The 18,723-nt window shown below is 41.0% G+C and overlaps 2 protein-coding genes across 4 annotated transcripts in view; both read right to left on the bottom strand.

The window, feature by feature from the left end:
- Window positions 1-828: 828 nt before the first annotated feature.
- fgf21 (fibroblast growth factor 21) lies at window positions 829-14,427 on the bottom strand. The gene is made up of 5 exons (XM_066641859.1): window positions 14,305-14,427; window positions 6,351-6,520; window positions 4,126-4,203; window positions 1,551-1,654; window positions 829-1,351 (listed from the first exon to the last, which is right to left on the bottom strand). Exons 2-5 carry the CDS (start codon window positions 6,493-6,495, stop codon window positions 1,049-1,051), a joined length of 630 nt encoding a protein of 209 aa, XP_066497956.1. The 5' UTR covers window positions 6,496-6,520; window positions 14,305-14,427; the 3' UTR covers window positions 829-1,048.
- slc1a9 (solute carrier family 1 member 9) overlaps window positions 9,528-18,723 on the bottom strand; it is a 38,172-nt gene continuing 28,976 nt past the window's right edge. For all 3 annotated transcript variants that reach the window (XM_066641855.1, XM_066641858.1, XM_066641856.1), the window contains 4 exons: window positions 17,178-17,372; window positions 14,325-14,459; window positions 12,676-13,105; window positions 9,528-11,946 (listed from right to left, as the gene is read on the bottom strand). In XM_066641855.1, coding sequence (XP_066497952.1) covers window positions 11,728-11,946; window positions 12,676-13,105; window positions 14,325-14,459; window positions 17,178-17,372 — 979 coding nt within the window. In that variant the 3' untranslated portion in view covers window positions 9,528-11,727. The remainder of the gene's footprint in view (window positions 11,947-12,675; window positions 13,106-14,324; window positions 14,460-17,177; window positions 17,373-18,723) is intronic.

Genomic DNA, 18,723 nt, shown 5'->3' with positions numbered 1-18,723 from the left:
TATGTGTGCACTGCTTCCATCATGGGGAGTTAAGAATTTGAACACTGGTCAATAGAGTGGTATTTAAAAATGCTAGTTGTAAACTGCTATGTGTTGTGACTGTGGTTTATGTAACTGTCAAGTGGCCAGAAATTATGTGGCATGCATTTCACAACATGCTACCAGCTGCATGAAATATTTCACCAGCTTTAATGTTAGGGTCTGTGTGGAAATGGTAAATAATGGCACTGGTCTTCAGAGGGCAGAGGCTGAATGGCCCAAGACCAGATCTACAGCACCCACTGGTGGCTGAAGTTAAGATGACAGTTGGGACAGAGTCTTGAAAATCTCGGTCAAAACACCAGAACCCAGGCTTATATAAGCTAATCTGTGTGTGTGTACATGTACTGTGTGTATGAGTGTGTCTGTGTGTGAGTGTATGTGTGTACATGCCTTGTATACGTTGTATCAGAATTGTATTTATCCTAGAAACTAGTGTGAACCATATTTGTATATTCAATTAACCAAAGCAGGTCACAGAGGTTTCCTTAAGACCCAGAATTGTTTTCTTTTTTAGGAAAAGGTGAGAATATGTCCACTTTACAAAACGAATAGTCAAATTTAATAGGAATGCATTTTTAATAAATAATTCAGTTTGCTGTTACTTCTTTATACTTAACAAAATATTAATAGCACAAATATAATTCAATGGTACATTAATAAATACATAATAATAAATACATAACAGTATTTACGAATTCTAATTAACAAAAATAACAAATATATTTTCTTTGGAAAATTAAATATATTATAAATATAAAATATATATAATATAACACATTTCCTTTGGACTAAAGCTTAAATATTTAAGCATTTACAGCATTTGGCGATGCTCTTTTCCAGAGTGGCTAACAACTTTTTTACTGTGTTACAGATGTAGTTTAATCCAGCATTAGGGGTCTTGCCCAGGGTGCAACATGATGTTCCTCCCGAGGTGTTAAATGAACCCTATAGAATCCACACTATGGAAACACTATAGATAAATAAACATGAGCTGAAAGAAAGGGGGCTACAACAACCCTCGTCTCTTCTTCTTCTTGTGCATGGACGGACTGTAGTGAATCTGAGACTCCAGACCGAACCCAAATGGGTCGTCAGAGTTTACATCCACACTAGGCTCCTTCCTCTCCTTCTCTCCTTTAACAAACAGAGTGGAAGGGAGTGGGAGGAAGCGAGAGAGTAGATGACCCCTCTTCTTCCCGGCCCGTTTGTAATGGAGGGAGACTGGAAGGCGGGTGTGTGGAGACAGAAACAGAGTGTACAAGTTCTCCAGGAGCTCCCTGAAGGTGCAGTCCTCCTCTGAGTAATGCCACTAAAACAGAGCAGACGAAACAATGAGATAAAACCTGCACGTGAGATGCAGAGGAGTAGAAGAGGGATGAAGAGTGTGAGGAACAAGGGGAAAGATGAAGAGTGATGATGAAGAGGAGCAGAGGGGTGAAGAGTGATGATGAAGAGGAGCAGAGGGATGAAGACTGATGAAGAAGGTCAGAAGGATGAAGGTTCATCACCTGTCCTCTGAGATGTCCCTCTGGGTTGACACACAGGAAGAGGGAGGTTTCTACTCCTTTAATGACTGTCTCTCCTGACTTTACTGACCACAGCTCCAGGACACCTTCAACACAACAGGCACCTTGTGGTTATTTATTACTGGAGTGAGAAGGTTGTTTTATCATCTCTTTGTGTCACAAACCCTAAACACTCGTAATAATACGGCTGTGTGAGCAAACAGTTAAAGGAACTTAGCAGTTAGCAGAGGTCGGGGTGAACAGTGAGCGGCTCAATATCATTTAAAGGAAGAGGCGCTGAAAGTGGGCGTTCTGAACAGGGCTGTTTACACAGGGGGAGAACACTGCTGTGGGGTTTGGACCAAAGCAAGTCACAGACGTTTCATTAAGAAACAGAACTGTGTTGCACTGTGGAGAAGAGGAAGAATGCATCCTCTTTCTTGATTAATATTTTTAAAATTCTGTTGAATTAGAGCACCTAAAAAATATGTTACTTTTAATAGAATACATTATAATAACAATAAAAAATAACATTAATAACAAAAACAATAATAACACTAATTTTAACCAGGGGTGGCACGGTGGCGCAGCAGGTAGTGTCGCAGTCACACAGCTCCAGCGACCTGGAGGTTGTGGGTTTGATTCCCACTCCGGGTGACTGTCTGTGAGGAGTTGGTGTGTTCTCCCTGTGTCCACGTGGGTTTCCTCCGGGTGCTCCGGTTTCCTCCCACAGTCCAAAAACACACGTTCTTAGGTGGTTTGGAGACTCAAAATTGTCCGTAGGTGTGAGTGAATGTGTGTGTTGTCCTGTGAAGGACTTGCGCCCCCTCCAGGGTGTATTCCCGCCTTGCGCCCAGTGATTCCAGTTAGGCTCTGGACACACCGCGACCCTGAACTGGATAAGCACTTACAGATAATTCATGAATGAATGAATGAATGAATTTTAACCAGCTTTCCCCAACATTACCCCCTCCCATTTCAAGTCATAATTACTGCATACAAAACCATCTGGTTATTAATAAATTCTCTTGCTTCACATCCTCATTTGAAATGGACATACAGTGGGACCTCAAGTTATGAATTTAATTTGTTCCAGAACTGAGTTCTTAACTGGAACTGCTCGTAACTGGAACAAATTTTCCCCATTTAAAATAATGGAAATTGGATTAATCCGTTCCTATCCTCTGACAAGTCCACAAAATTTCCTAAATTATAAAAAAATGCATGTTTTTCAGTATGTAAGACTCACACAAAACTTAGAATTACACAACAAAATAAATAGATGAAAGAACATATACAACATACATATGAACGAAGCGTATATAACAGGATTTTCTTACACTTTAAACAAAACTACAATTGCACTTTCTACCACTAAACCACTAAAAACACTTGTGCAACGTTACAATGACCGAGATATGACTTTATACTGCGCGGCCACACGTGAGAAGAACGTTGTGGCTGGATGCAAGAGGAATCTGTGACCAAACACCACGGCAACTATCGGTCGGATCCCGAAGATCAGCTCTTCGTAACTCGGGAAAACATTCGTAACTGGATAGAAATTTTGCTCGCACCTCTACTCATAACTTGATTTGCACGTATTCGGAACACTTCGTAACTCTAGGTTCCACTGTAGGTTCAAGTAATAATTGCCTAAAATGCTTTAAAAAGAAGCAAGATATAGATAGAAATATATAGATAGAGTATAATAAGAAAGGTAAAAACTAGCAACAGGGAAGGGAAACTAAAATGGCATAAAATTAATCAGAGAAAATATAAGAATAAAAATAAAAAGAGGATCTAACCAGATGAACAATATGAAATGAAAAGCAAGAGGATCAACATAAATAGGAATAACACGAGGAGCAACAGCAGCAGGAGCATGATAAAAAGTAATAAAACAGGACATCGGCAAGGAGAGGAAGATCCCTTCGTGTGAGGGTACAGTCACCTTTGAGCTTTAGTCAAGACTGGAATCTGTGAAAATAATTTGCGAATCTGCATGGTCTTGTATTGGAATGGAGGGTAAACCCATGATATGAGAAGGGATCAGACTGTTCAGGGATTTAACAATAAGACCTTAACGCGAATCGGGGAATCGGGAATGGGGAGCCAGAGGAGAGAGGCTGGGACTGGGGTGATTTTTATTGACAAATAAACAGATTCCTGCACAGAAAAAAACTTTAGTGACCACTTTATTTTAAAACGAGGACTTTAAACAGTGTGAATTCAGACTCAAGGTTTTTTTTTTGAGTAAATATGTCACATATATGGTTCTTTGTTGCAAGGGCTCAATTATTAACAAAGTCATGTCTATGATCTCTCATCTTTGATAAGTCATGAATGAGTGAAACCCGCCACACTGAACTGACCTGCTATCTAAACTGTCATAAAGTTTCTGAATGACTTTGAACAGCCCAAATCAGTCAGAAACCAGTCTCCGTTTCAGAAACACCAAGAACCAAATCCAGCACAACACCAGCGATGCTCTTTACAGTGTTACAAGGTCTTAACAGAGAACATTAGAGAGATGAGTCGGTGTATGAAGTGTGTGCAGTGAGTAAAATTCACTCACAGTTAGCGCTTAGAGAAGGGGAGGCCTTTACAGAACCATCTCCAACTATCTCCAGGAAAAGACCTTGGGTTCTGTCCTCTGAAACACACACACACACACACAGAGTTTGAATACAACAGCAAACACACAAACACAAATCACTAACATGTGACAATGACACATCAAAGTAAAGTTGCATAACTAAGTATAAGCAGTAAAGTGGCAATGCTTTATCTGAGCAGTGTTTATTTGCTCAAAATAGAAAAGAGACTAATAAATACCTAGTATTAGAATAAAAACAAATAACATCATTAACAATCACAGTTAGTGTGATAATGTATGTGAATGTGTTGGTTTAACACTTTCCAGATTTCTCAACATGGCAGTCCAGTGTTATTTAAGTTTATCATCATTACGTTAAATCAAGTGTGGTGTTAATTTCACAAGTTTTGATTTACTGATAATAACAGCAGTTTAAAAATGGTTTCTGGTCTCATAAGCCCCTTTCACACATGCACAGTAACCCAGAAATACTCCAGACTGTGAACGCTAACACCCAGAATATTTGTTCTGGATTTTATTTTGACTTTAACCTGGCAGTGTCCAAGTAAAAACTCCAGGTAGAGTCCCAGTCAGTGCATAGGGGCGCTAATGTCCCAGAGTATCTTTTGCACACGCTGCAGAGGTGCCTACGTGTGCCTAAAGCACTTGGAACATTTCTTGCTGCGAGAGCGTGTTTGACAGAGAAAATTTCCCGCAGTTCACTGCATGTGTGAAAGGACAACTCTGGAACATCTCTGCTGGAACAAGCTGTAGCAATATCATACACTCAATCACTGCTTTACAAATCAAAACTTTCTGACAGCCCTCACAACGCACTACAGGCAACTAAGGGTATAGGCCACACTTATAATCATTCATTATCTGTAACCGCTTATCCAATTCAGGGTCGCGCTGGGTCCAGAGCCTACCTGGAATCATTGGGCACAAGACAGGATTACACCCTGGAGGGGGTGCCAGTCCTTCACAGGGCAACACAGACACACACACATTCACTCACACCTACGGACACTTTCGAGTCACCAATTCACCTACCAACGTGTGTTTTTGGACTGTGGGAGGATACCGGAGCACCCGGAGGAAACCCACGCGGACACGGGGAGAACACATCAACTCCTCACAGACAGTGACCCGGAGCGGGAATCGAACCCACAACCTCCAGGTCCCTGGAACTGTGTGACTGCGACACTACTTGCTGCACCACCGTGCCACCCTCACTTAGAATCATTCAATCAATAAATGATTAAATAATTAAATAATTTAATTCATTTAATTTCACTTGCAGCTTTCCAGAAATTTGTCTGGCTATGTGAGCCATGATGAATGAGGCTGAGGGAGAGAGCATCAGCAAAACACTCTGAGATGATTAAGAGCCAGGCCTGAATGATGTGGAGACAATATTGAATTGCGATTGCAATCTAAATTGCAATAATTTTCTATAAATGAAGGCTCAGACCTGTGTTTATAACCATGAAGACCAAGGTCTGACTTTGACTTCTATATCAGAGTTAGTCCACCACTATCCAAACACACTGCTCTATATTCAGGACCAATGTACCCATTTAAAAGTTGGTAACTTTGTTCTTGGAAACACAGGCTAGAAATAAATCTGCAACTCTTGCAATTTGAAAATTGTGATATTTTGGAATATTGTTGAAATTGATGTTGGAAGCAGGGGAAATTGTCAGCGTAAGGAATTAAGCAGCTTTGACAAGAGCTACATAGTGATGTTCATAATGTTTTGGCCAGAGCATCTCCTTAAAAACAGATTTCTAGTATGCTGTAATTAGCACCTACCAAAAGTGGTCCCTAGAAAGTCAATTGCAACAGGTTGAAGTACACACGGCTCACCATGGTCCTGTGGCTTGTTCACCAGTTGTCTTTTCTCTGAGGATGGTCAGTCCTAACTACTGCACACTGGGAACACCCCCAAACATTTTCTCCAGCTTCCAACACATTAACCTCAAGAACTGACTCTTCGCTTGCCGCTGGAACAAGATAATCCATGTCATTCACTTTTCACTTCACCTGTGAGTGGTTTTAATTTTGTGGTTGATTGGTTCACAGCTGGTCTAGGAGCACTTATGAAAGTGGCTCTAATCTGATTTAAAATATCAGCATTCACACACCAAGCTAAACAACTCCCGTTTGTACAAGGTTAAGGAATAAGGTCTAAGGGTTTTTACCTGTGTACAGCAGACGCTCTCTGACCAGGCCTGCGAAAGGAGCCAGCACACTGTCCGCGGGCACACAGCCACATGGACGGAGAGAGAGGACACAGAAGAGGGGGAGGAGCCAAAGTAGGGACGAGGAGGGGTATTCCAGCATCATGGATGAAGGTACAGACTACCTGCTACTAAAAATGGAGAAGGGAAAAATAAACATCAGCCTCACAGTCTGGTGGCAATGACCATGAAATTGCTTTATATACTGTGGCCATGAGTCACGCACTGATATGCAAATAGGTAAACAGATAAAGTCGTTCTCAGGAAGTTTACAGGAACAGGGCTAACAAGCAATGGCTAACAAGGAACTGTCATCGGAGCCACGAGGCTTTGAGACTGCTGCCACTTCCAGTTCCTTCACGACTCTTTAATGGCCCACTGTAGTGAAACATTTCCGCTCAGGCTGGGGGTTAGTAGGTTGGAGGAAGCAGTGACTGAATATGAAAGGCCAATAATGGAGATTAATTGTGGCTGTAAAAGCAGTTCTCACTAGGAAAAGATAGGAGGGTTATCCTGCAATGCACTTAGACCACTTATAGGGGGCACCACAAATAAATCAATATAATATTCTTATCCTCACTGTCCAAAGAAAAACATGTATCTCCAAAATAGTCAATTTATTGGAGAAGGAAATAACCTTAACTTTCAATGGAGGCCAATGTATAAACCTTTTATAGCTAGTCATTGTGGAGGATTTCGATTGGTCCATTCATCACGGCATTTTCACACAGTGTGAAGGACATCTGCTGTGTTCAAATAATGTAGTAAATGAAACATCCACAAACATGAAGATACACGTTTTTCTTTAAACAGCTACAATTTGCTTTGTAATTGACTGTGTGTAGAGGCTATGATCTGCAGGTTCATATCTACACTACCGGCAAATAATTGTTTAAATGTTACAAATTATACCATGTTTTCTTCGAGAGAACACAGTTCTGGGGTCTTAACACATCTGCACAGTTTCACACACTGTGGGGTGCTGTGGGATGAAACTGGAGCACTTGGAGGTAACCTGGCAGTGAGCCAAGTCTGGGAATAATTCATTCATTCATAGTCTGTGACCCTTATCCAGTTCAGGGTCGCGGTGGGTCCAGTGAGCCAAGGCGGGGTAAGTTCAAGTAAGTTATGTGATCCCTCGAACAGAACATCAGTGAGACTGGATTTGTTTAATTTCTGTGTTCCAATTTCCATTTCAGATTGACTTTAGAAAGTCAGGGGAAAACCTTTCATTTTACACCAAACGTCTCAACATTAAAATCTAGACGCCTGTAGTTAATTACATCCTCTTGACATTAAAGAGTAAAGAATAGTTTTCTTTTACAAAACAAAGCCCTAAAAACAAATGTTCTCCTCGTTTGCATATGAACATGACTGAAGATTTGGAGTCTGCACGGTCCGCATATTTCTGTGGTGTTCTGGTGTGGATCTGGTGACGGAACTGTGTGAGTGTTTTTGGGATTAACTCTGAACTTCAGCTCTCTTCATCCCGGCAGCCCAAATCCGAGTGGATGTTTGACGGCGAGTCTGACCTCCATGGGACATCACTCTGCTCCTTGTTCAGCATCTGTACTTAATCTTTTCTCCTTCTCTGTGACGTCCAGGGAGTCCGGTCTAACGTCAGTCACCCGACATCCCCTCCGCCCTCCCACCCACATCCCACCGCTGTCTGAGGAGAGTGAGTGGGATTGACGTCTTTCCAGCCATCTGCCGTACCCTTCATCCCTTGCTCTGCCTCTCCTTCTTCAGCTCTCATCCACTCTCACTCTCCTTTGAGCGGATTAAGTGTGTTGATGTCTCTTTGTGTCTTTGTCTCGCGCGTGTTTGCATCCATTGTGCGCCTGTCGCAATATCTGCATCAAGTAATTTCTCTGTCCATGAGCTCTTTTTATTATTTTTATTAAAGCTTGATAGGACTTAAAACATCTCAATCTAAAACTGTAGCTTGTTTTTAATATTTAAAGGGTTCTGTAGAAAAGATGGACACTGCTTTGAAACTGCAGCGCCCCAAAACACACACTCAGAAACACTGATTTATAAAGACAGGGTTTCATACATCACACACCTAAGGAACCAATCATGTCAACTCACAGGGTGGGGCTTTCCAGCTGCTGGCGAGCAGTAGAGGGATGGGCAGAGATAGAGGCAGGAACTAACTGCATATTCATGGATCCGTGCGTACTGAATAAAGGTGAATGTGTAGTTTCTAAGGCATTAGGTGACTTTTATCTTGTAAATCACTTTTACACCTGTTTCTCTAAACAGAGGCAAGTTCTTAAGGGGATAATCAATGACCAGGAGAGGAACTTTAACAGAAAACCACACATCTTCTTAGCTAAACACATAGGGGTGGTTTCCCAGACAAGGATTAAGCCTAGTCCAGGACTATATCCTTCCTTCAATGGAAAAATCACAAGACTTCACCGTCAGAAAATGTATCACTGTGGAGGTACCTTTTGCTGTCTCTGAGGTGGTACAAATATTTGTACCTTTAATTAGGGACCATAATTGTACCTTATTTTATTATAATTGTAAATTTAAAAATAATTTCATCTCCAGGTTTTTATTATATTGTTTAATATGACACAGTTCTATAATGAAAGATTACAAGTGTAGGCTTAATCCCTGTCTAGAAAACCACCCCAAAGTGTGTTCGGGATTTAGTTTAAGTTTTTGTGAGACGCTTGATTTGGAACTGCTTTTATTTCGATTTCTCTGTAAATGAAGGGATTCCCAATTGGTCAGTCTGTCTCATTTAAATATTAGCAATCTGCCAGATATTGGTGCATGCTCACTGATTATTTACATGAAATCCTGCTTGAAGATTGCTCCAATAAAACTAAATAAATGAAATGAAAATGGCTGTCACTGTCCAACACACACACACACACACTCTCCCTTTTTCTCTCATTTCCGTCCCTTACACAAATAGTTTATTTTATATCTGCTCAGAATATAATGTAATACTATACATATATAATGAAATACAATATTAACATGTATTTAATGGCCATTTTGAAAGAGAATGATTAAATGACAGCGTGGTGGTCTCTGACTTTTGCATAGCACTGTACACATACCCCAACACACCAAAAGAAATAAAGTGACATACTCCAGCTGTAATTGAAATAATCCTCTAAGATTTTATTACATACAGTTTACACTTGAGCTGGATGTGCCAGCTACATAGGAACGGGGAACATCTGACGAAAGGCATTTCAGAGAGAGACAGAGAAAGACAAATCAGAGCAAACCTATCGTACAACAAACTCTCAGAAAAACAGAAATCAGACGAAAGAGTAGAGACGTGACAAGTATACACAGATCTGAAAAAATAAAACTGGTTTGAGTGTAGTTAAGAAAAATTGAACAACTAATGACCCACTGTAGCATACAGCACACAGAAATGAAATATTATCCATAATACAATTCAAATTAAATCAACATAAATAAATTATCTATTATAACACCAATGACATTCAATAACTGAAAAGGAGTTTCAAGAGTGGAGTGACCTGCTGAGAACAACAGAATCCAGAGCAGAAGTGTACTGCAATTATATCAGTTCATCAGAATGTCTGTTTATAGCAATATTGTGTGTTTTGGCCATGTGTAAAGGTCAGTCTAACAAGGAAATAGGCAGAATGGGTAGGACATAGGGGGCAGTCTGTGCACTCCCTGTTGCAACGATGACAGCAACCTTATGTTTTTGTTTCTCGTCCTTCCTAGACCTGGACATGGTCTTCAATGGAAAGAGAATGACTGACTCAGTGGGATAACAAATGGAAGGGTTTATGTACCATGTGTGACGTACATGATGAAGGAAGGGTGAAAAAAGGGACAGAAATCGTCAGCTTTCATCTGATCCGGCAGACCCCATGTTTAAACACGGCTTCATAAACCAATAAGAAAGAGGTGATAAGGACCAGCGCTTACAGGAATGAATGGTCGGGCTTGGTCCTGAATCACTCTCATAAAGACATAATGAACAACTTCAGGACTGCACTACCAATAAACCAAAGTTAGTGTGTCATTATGTTACTCAGAATCGGGCTTCACAATTTGTTTGAGACATGGCTTGGGCAAAACATTAAAGGAATATTTCAGCAAGAAATCAAATGTACTCCGTTGTTCCCTTTACCCCTAGTGCAGACAATCAGCCAAGACATGCTGAGTGTTTGAAACTGTAGTTTGCACTTAGGTTATGAGACCAAATAAAAGCTAATATAAAGCTATGTTTTTTTCAAGAATGTGCACATTAAGTTGGGGACATTCAGCACCTACCAATCCACACAATGTAAAATAAAACAACCCAGTCATTTTCTTGTGGTCTGCCTAAGTCTGTAAACACGGGATAAAACAAGTTGTTGATTTTGTTGTTGATTCTTCTTATGAAGAGTGCAGACACTTGTCTCGCCTCCACCTCTGAATCTGTCCAATCACAGCGCTGGTCAAGCTTTTACGTGAGAGCGCAAAGACGAGGTTAAATGCACAAAACAAAGAAAACAAGAACGGAGAGGAAAGGGAACAGAGAGAAAACGGCTAAAAACCAGAGCTTCTGCTCCTCGCCACTGTGCGCTTGGGGTCGGGGTGGACAACGGGTGGCTCATTATGATTTAAAGGAACAAGCACTGAAAGTAGGCGTTCTGAACAGGGCTGTTTAGACAGGGGGAGAAATCTACTGTGGGGTTTGATCCTTGTAGTGTTTTGACCAAAGCAGGACAAAGATGTTCAATTAACTGTTTTCCTTTGTGGACTAGGACCAATGCTACAGCATGTAAGAGTAAATTTCAACTGCTGTCAGTGAAGGTCTTGACGATACGCCTCTCTCTTAACAAACAGACACTAAACAATTAAGGTGTAAATTAAGGATGCATTCATGCAGTTTGATATAGACAACAAGACCTAGGGTCTAGACCTTTGTGACCTCACAGCTGCCTATGGGGAAGATTTGGACCCTGTACTAAACCAATCAGCACACTGAAAACTAGATGTCTAGAGTAAAACATACCACGTCACATGCTGTATGTTTATTAGAGATTACTGAACAACATATACAGTATGAATGATGCAAATTTGGCTTTGATGGAGCTCCAGTTTATCTTGGCTGATCAACTGTATGTGGAATAAGAAGAAAATTGTGTAGATTTGATTGTTGCCAAAGTATTCCTTAATAAACCAGAGACTAATATTCCTCTCAACCCATTCACAAACATTTAAAAGATCACATAATGTCAAAGCAGAAGCCCAGCCTGCTCCAGCTGAGACTCTCAGCAGCCTGCGTTTCACCTGAAGGGAGGTTAATGTAAAGTGGGCAGTGTGTGGGGCTGATAAGCCCTCAGGGGAGGTCACAGGGCTGGATGGCATGACTTCGGTCATAAGCAGTGTCATCACTCTCTTCGCCATCGCTCCCCTCGTCCATCATCATCCTCTCTTTTTCTTCTTCTTCCTCCGTCTCGCTCTCCTTGTCTCTTTCTCGCCCCCGCAGTCTCTCCCTCTCTCTGTCTCGCACTCTCTCTCGGTTTCTCTCTCTGTAGCCACGGGGCAGTGTGGGAACCTGAAGACACAAAGAGCACACGTGGTCTGCAACAAATTACAGAAGCTGATGCCTGTGTACAAACCAAGTTCTATATAAATGCTTATTTATATAGAGCTTATTTATCATTTAAACTAAATGTGCCTGTGTATGTTAATGGATTTGTCAGTATCAATTTCCTGAAACCATCATTTTAAAAATATAAGGGAGTTTAAAAAAATACAGTATGTAGTTCAACTGTGGCCTAAAGGTGACAGAAGTCCCCTCAGTCCCCTCTAAACGAAGGGAAACTGGGGGGCAGTAGGAAGTGTAGGAACAGTGGATGATGTGCCCTTGAGCAAGGCACCTAACCTCCAATGGCTCTCTGGGCACCAACATGGCTGCCCACCATGTGTGTTCACTGAGTATCAGTGAAAATGTATCAATTGTTTCCTCAGTTATGCTTATACCACATTATGAATATGGTGCTTTATGGTAACTACAGGCTTTATGGTGAATTATTCTTTTCGAAATTTGATGCTGACAAATCAATTAATGCAGACAGGTAAACTGTGACAAAATGAGAAAAAACATGAATCTGCTCTTAAAGAGAACGTCAATGTGGCATTTTCAGCATATTGTCACTCCCCAAAGACAAACATGTATTGTTTAAATAAAAAAATAAATGAATATACAACAAAACTGGTTACTAATTCATCAAAACTCTTATATTTCCAATATTACTGGACTGATCTGTGAGCTGTGTCTCACCTGGTTGTCGATGGAGGGCAGGGCGCTGTAGCCCGGCTCTGCGCGACGCAGGAGGCAGGGCGAGTGTGTGCGGAAGGGCCGGGGGGAGTGTGAGCAGACGGAGCGAGGCGAGGGAGAACGGATAGAGCGAGGAGAAGGAGTGCGAACGGAGCGAGGCGAGTGAGGGATGGAATAAGACTGAGACTGGCTCAGAGATGGGGGGTGGTGGTGGTTCTGTTTTGGGGGCCGAGGGGAGCGTGGGGGAAGTTCGGGTGGACACAGGGGGTCAATCAGGTCGATGTCGGTCAGTAAAGGAGGAGGAGGGACAAACTCTTCGTCTGAGAGAGGAATTTCGCCGTCAATCTGAGCAAGCTCTGCTCTCGACAGGAAGTCCACGATCCCTGCCCCGAACGAATCACCAACCACGTTGATGGAGGTACGCATTCTGTCTCTGTACACACACACACACACACACACACACACACACACACCACACACAAGTGGCACAACAAGAAACAACTATGTGCTCTTTTCTTTTGCTTAAGAAGCCTTTAGGACCAAGATAACATGACCAAAAACATCTTTATGTAAATATGATAATGTAAAAGTCCAGGAGAAGCTACATTACCAGTGTAAAAACAATGCTTCAGAAGTGATACTCACACACACATACACAAGAGTGCAGTCTATAAGCAAATAAAATCTGATTTATGTTTTTATTCTGTATTTCAGCTTAGAACAGCAGGTTAATTCTGAGGTCATTTACATCGTAATTATTTAAACAACACTGGAATCATCGACCATTCTACAAATGTCCCTGCGTCAGCTGATAATTAACAATGTGACCATTGCCTGCTCAGTTGTCTATGTGATTCTGGGACCAATAATGGTTTTCACAAAGAGTACAAGGCAGAAACACACTGGACAATTTCACACACACACACACACACACACACTCGCACACCAACCAACACAGCCAATACACAAACTAATGTGTTGTATTTGACAATAAAGAATAATTGATCCTTGTGTTGTTGGAGCAAGTGGAGGAAACCCACACAGAAAAGGACAACTCACAGACAGTGAGGCAAGGCAAGGATCGAACCCAGGACCCATGGAGGTGTGTGGTAGAGAGACTAGCTGTAGCTTGTAATCCTAATCAATATATTATTCATTGTGTAACACTGCAACACAACTAATGCACCTGGGTAAATTTCAGTGGAAATATATGTAATGTTTTTGTTTTAATCAAATGAGTCCCCAAACATAAAATCACCCGAGGAGCATTTGCACTATGAAAGAGTTTAATGACACCTCCAAAACACCCAGGAACTTAAAACAGCTGCTTAAACTGGCCTTCTTACTGTCCCCTTAGAGTGGCAATTTGTATAAAAAGATTCCAAGATTGAGCAATGAAAAGATATGGATATACCCTCAGCCCAAGGCTGACTTTCTGCACTTTGAGCTCATAGTCACTGTTTGGTTTCAGAAGGTGTGAAGTAGTAAAGAGGCAAGTCAACAATGAATGTGTCACTGATAGGAGTGCAACATTTTGGGAAATCCTTTGACGATAAGCAACAATAAGTCAGCGATTAATGGTTAACAGATAAACCTAAAATCAAAGAAACACACACAACCTCCCACACACACCCTGGAGTGTATTGACTCACAGCAGCCAGTCCACAGCAATGAGCAGACTGATGTCCTGGGTTGGGAGGCCCACAGCTGTGAGGATTAGCAGCATGGTGACCAGTCCTGCACTGGGAATACTGGCCGCTCCCACACTAGCCAGAGTGGCAGTCATACTGCAGAACAAATACACAGACAGATTAATAGAGTGAGGTCACGATTATGTGCACATGTGAAAAGGGCTAAACAAATAAAACAGAGCTGAAATGTGATGGTAGGATGGAGGGATGGAGGTGTGATAGATGCATATGATGGAGAGACAATGAAAAGTGTGAAACTGGTAGCAAAGGTGCAGACATGACCTTATTTGTTACACTAGTATAAACATACATTTTGTATGTCTGTATATTAATATAAAAATGACACCTCGAATAAACTAGGGCTGGGTAATAAGTCACTATCAATATATATCACAATATAAAACGTTTCAATAAAATTTCAATGTCAATAAAATTTAATAAACACATTTTCAATAATTGAATATACATTATTTAAAGCAACTGTCACTGACTGATGTTATTTACAGGGTGCTACTGTTACTTCAGCACTCAGTTATAAAGTTAGTTTAAAAGTATTGATAAAGCCAAGAGATTTTTATTTGACAGTGAAGTTGTTTTTCTTAGCATTTATCACACCCACTTTTCCTGAGCACCATATATATATATATATATATATATATATACAGAGGTAGGTCACTAGGTCACAATTGTTCATTTGTGTCAATAAAAGTCTGATACACACACACACACACACACACACACACACATCATCAGACACATGCTGACTTCTTGAAGGAATATTTTGATAACAAAGACAATACTAAACAAAAAGTTCAATAAAACTGATTGTCCCGGTGAGACAGATAAATAAAACAAAAGGTAACCAGTTTAATAAAATATTTTATATGAATATTTACATAAGAGTTTCACCAGTAATTCTAAAGTAAAAGGAAGGAAGATTTATTTTTACTAATGTACACGAGAAAGTCTACCATTACACATAAACATTACAGATGAACGCAATACCACACCAGACGTGACTTGTTATCATTGTTTGACTTTATTGTTTAGTTTACAAACGTCAGGAAGGACTCGTTCATTCATTTTCTGTAACTGTTTCATCCTGTTCAGGGTTGCAGTGGACCCATAATAATTTGCTGTAAAGCAGGAATACACACTGAACAAATCACCAGTCCATCACACACTCACTCACAGACACACACCTGTGGACAGTTTCACACACTCACCCAGTCACTCACACCTGTGGACAGTTTCACACACTCATCCAGTCACTCACACACACTCACACCTGTGGACAGTTTCACACACTCATCCAGTCACTCACACACACTCACACCTGTGGACAGTTTCACACACTCATCCAGTCACTCACACACACTCACACCTGTGGACAGTTTCACACACTCACCCAGTCACTCACACACACTCACACTTGTGGACAGTTTCACACACTCATCCAGTCACTCACACACACTCACACCTGTGGACAGTTTCACACACTCACCCAGTCACTCACACACACTCACACCTGTGGACAGTTTCACACACTCACCCAGTCACTCACACACACTCACACCTGTGGACAGTTTCACACACTCACCCAGTCACTCACACACACTCACACCTTTGGACAGTTTTACACACTCACCAGGTCACTCACACCGTTGGACACACACACACACTCACACCTGTGAACACTACCTGCAGCACCACTGTGCCACCCATTTTGAAGTGAAAAGTTCTGCTATGTACTTTTTTCTTGCCACGAAAATGTGACTAGAAAAAAAAGTATACAATCATTTTCAAAAATAAACATGGGTTATAAGCTCTCGAGTGCACCCCAAAAAATAACACAGCACCAGGAGACAACGACTTGTGCATCATTTCTACAGTGACAGAAGATGTGGAGCACAGGAGAGCTCTGATTCTACTCTGTTGTATTTTACTCTATGTAGTGTGATTGTGTACATGCTGGGACTCCTCTATCTAGAGATTTACATCAGAAGACAAAGTGGAAAGATGCTTCCCAAGTTTATTTGAAACCCGGTAATCACTTTGAACGACCTGGTGTACAACATGTTCTTGTAAATAGGCTGTTTTAGTGTGGTTTAGGCTTCTGTTGATGAGCCTGAATATGAGTGGAGTGGGGGTTCCAGTGTGTAGAACCCTGTTTTTACCACTGGAGAGCCATGCAGAACAATGCACACCTTTAGTTAAACGTGAATATTATACCACGTCATCATCATCACCACCACAGCCCAGGCACTTGCCTTACTTAAGACACCAGAGGACACATAGATCTGCACTCCTCTAACATTAAATACATTAAATCTGTGGTGGATGATGAAGTTATTGCTTTTAAGGGCATGAGGTTTGTCACCCTGCCTCATCCATATAAAATAAAATAAAATAAAATACAGTGCCATCTGTTGTCAATATGGTTTATATCCAGTGTTCAATGTCAAGGCTGCCCACAAATATTACTCTTGTCTCAGCAAGTCAGTCATGTGGCTGTGTAGACTGAAATAATTCTTGGTTGAATGTGGGGGGGAGAAAAAGAGTGTTGTTTTCCTCCAGTGCTAAAGTCTCTTTAATACTTTCTACATTTTTAAATACATTTTAACAGAAATGGTCACCAGCAGCTCAAGTTAAAAATAATAAGTCTTTATTGTACAGTCTTAAAATATATCACAAATGTTTGTGAAGCATTTGTCTGTTTGTTTCTTACTTTATTAGTCTATTTTGCATCACATATTTAATGTGGCAGGTGAGACATAACGTTACAAGCCAGTAAAGGGATTTGCACAGACTGACCTCACAGTGGCAATCTGTCCTCCGTCCAAATCAATGCCATTCATCTGGGCGATGAAAATAGCTGCCACTGCCTCGTAGAGTGCCGTGCCATCCATGTTGATGGTGGCCCCGATAGGCAGCACAAACCGAGTGACCCGCTTATCGATCTTCAGGTTCTCTTCCAGGCAGCGAAACGTCACAGGCAACGTCCCTGCGCTGCAGTGGAAAGAACAGAGAGTGAGGGTGCATAGAACAAGCAGGTAATTAATGTGAATTCTGAACCCTTTAAAGTTTTAATGGAGCTCTTTGATACAGAGTGGGCGGATTCCAAACTCTGAGTCCTCATCACATCCACCAAAACCTTTCAAACAGAGAGGACCCAGGGATGAAATACACACATTTATTCTTTACCCCAAGATTTTTCATTGGTTGATGTGGGCTAAAAGTTACATCATGATGAATAGCGGAAGTTAAGCCAAAATCTTAAAAATGTACTTGGTTTGGCAAGGCACGTGATTACCACTGATAAAAAGACTTTTGCAGGGCTGACAGAAATCTAAGAAAACTAGGAAAAACTCTGCTGTCCCTCAAGGACCTAAAATGTCTCTGTTTTAGATCAAGCTCTAATTTAAACAGTATGAATGAAAGATTTCAACAATTGTGCTTGAAACCAGAGCATTTTGAAAACATCAGTGGAAATATAGCTCAAATTTGATGTGAATTACCAACATAAATCTGGACTATTAGATACAGCTGGTTAATAGGCACAGACAGTTTCAAGGGATGATACTAGACCTGATCTGACCCAAATATGTAGGGAATTCACTATTCAGTGCTAAAGATCCTACATTTCTGCATGTAAAGAAATGTTTGGCAGCTGTGACTTTACAAGTTGCTGTCAAAAAAACACATATTTCTTGCCATTCCCAAGGTCCGCTCTTAATACCTAAGTGCAAGATGAAGGAATCTGAAACAGTGCTGTGTTTGTAGAGTGCAAGCTTGTGTCAACAGCTGAGGAGAAAGTGCTTTGTATAAATGTTTAGTTAAATCCAAGGTAAACCCAGGATGGAAGTAATTATAGATTGAGCCGACAGGATTATTCTGTGTAATACTGTGCCAAACTGACAGTTGGTTTAATATTCCTAAAAAACAGAGGCCAGTTTGGCTCATCAGATAAATTCCCACAAGACAGGACTCACGGAGCAAACTGGACAGACAAGAGATGAGGAAAGCAGAGAGCAACAAACATGAGCAACATGGAGAATGGTGAGAAATGAAATGCAATTTCACAAGATGCAAGAGCAATAAAGACACAGCTTTGAAGAGACGGACTGGTGGATAGATATGCAGACACATCAAACCAGATATACTCATCCTTATGCCTGAGTTTTCCTGAATTACAGGCTGTATTGTAATGTAATCAAGATACACATTTGACAAAAAGAGCTCTCCATTGCCGTCATTTCTGAGTGAACCCCAAAGTCCTGGAGATATTTATAACCACCAGGCAGAGTCAAAAGTGTTTCATTATTCATCCCTTTTCTAAATAAGTGAAGTGCAGACAGAG

The sequence above is a fragment of the Hoplias malabaricus genome, chromosome 13 (assembly GCF_029633855.1).
Source record: "Hoplias malabaricus isolate fHopMal1 chromosome 13, fHopMal1.hap1, whole genome shotgun sequence".
Classification (NCBI taxonomy): domain Eukaryota; kingdom Metazoa; phylum Chordata; class Actinopteri; order Characiformes; family Erythrinidae; genus Hoplias; species Hoplias malabaricus.
This window is presented reverse-complemented; position numbering and strand designations above follow the sequence as displayed.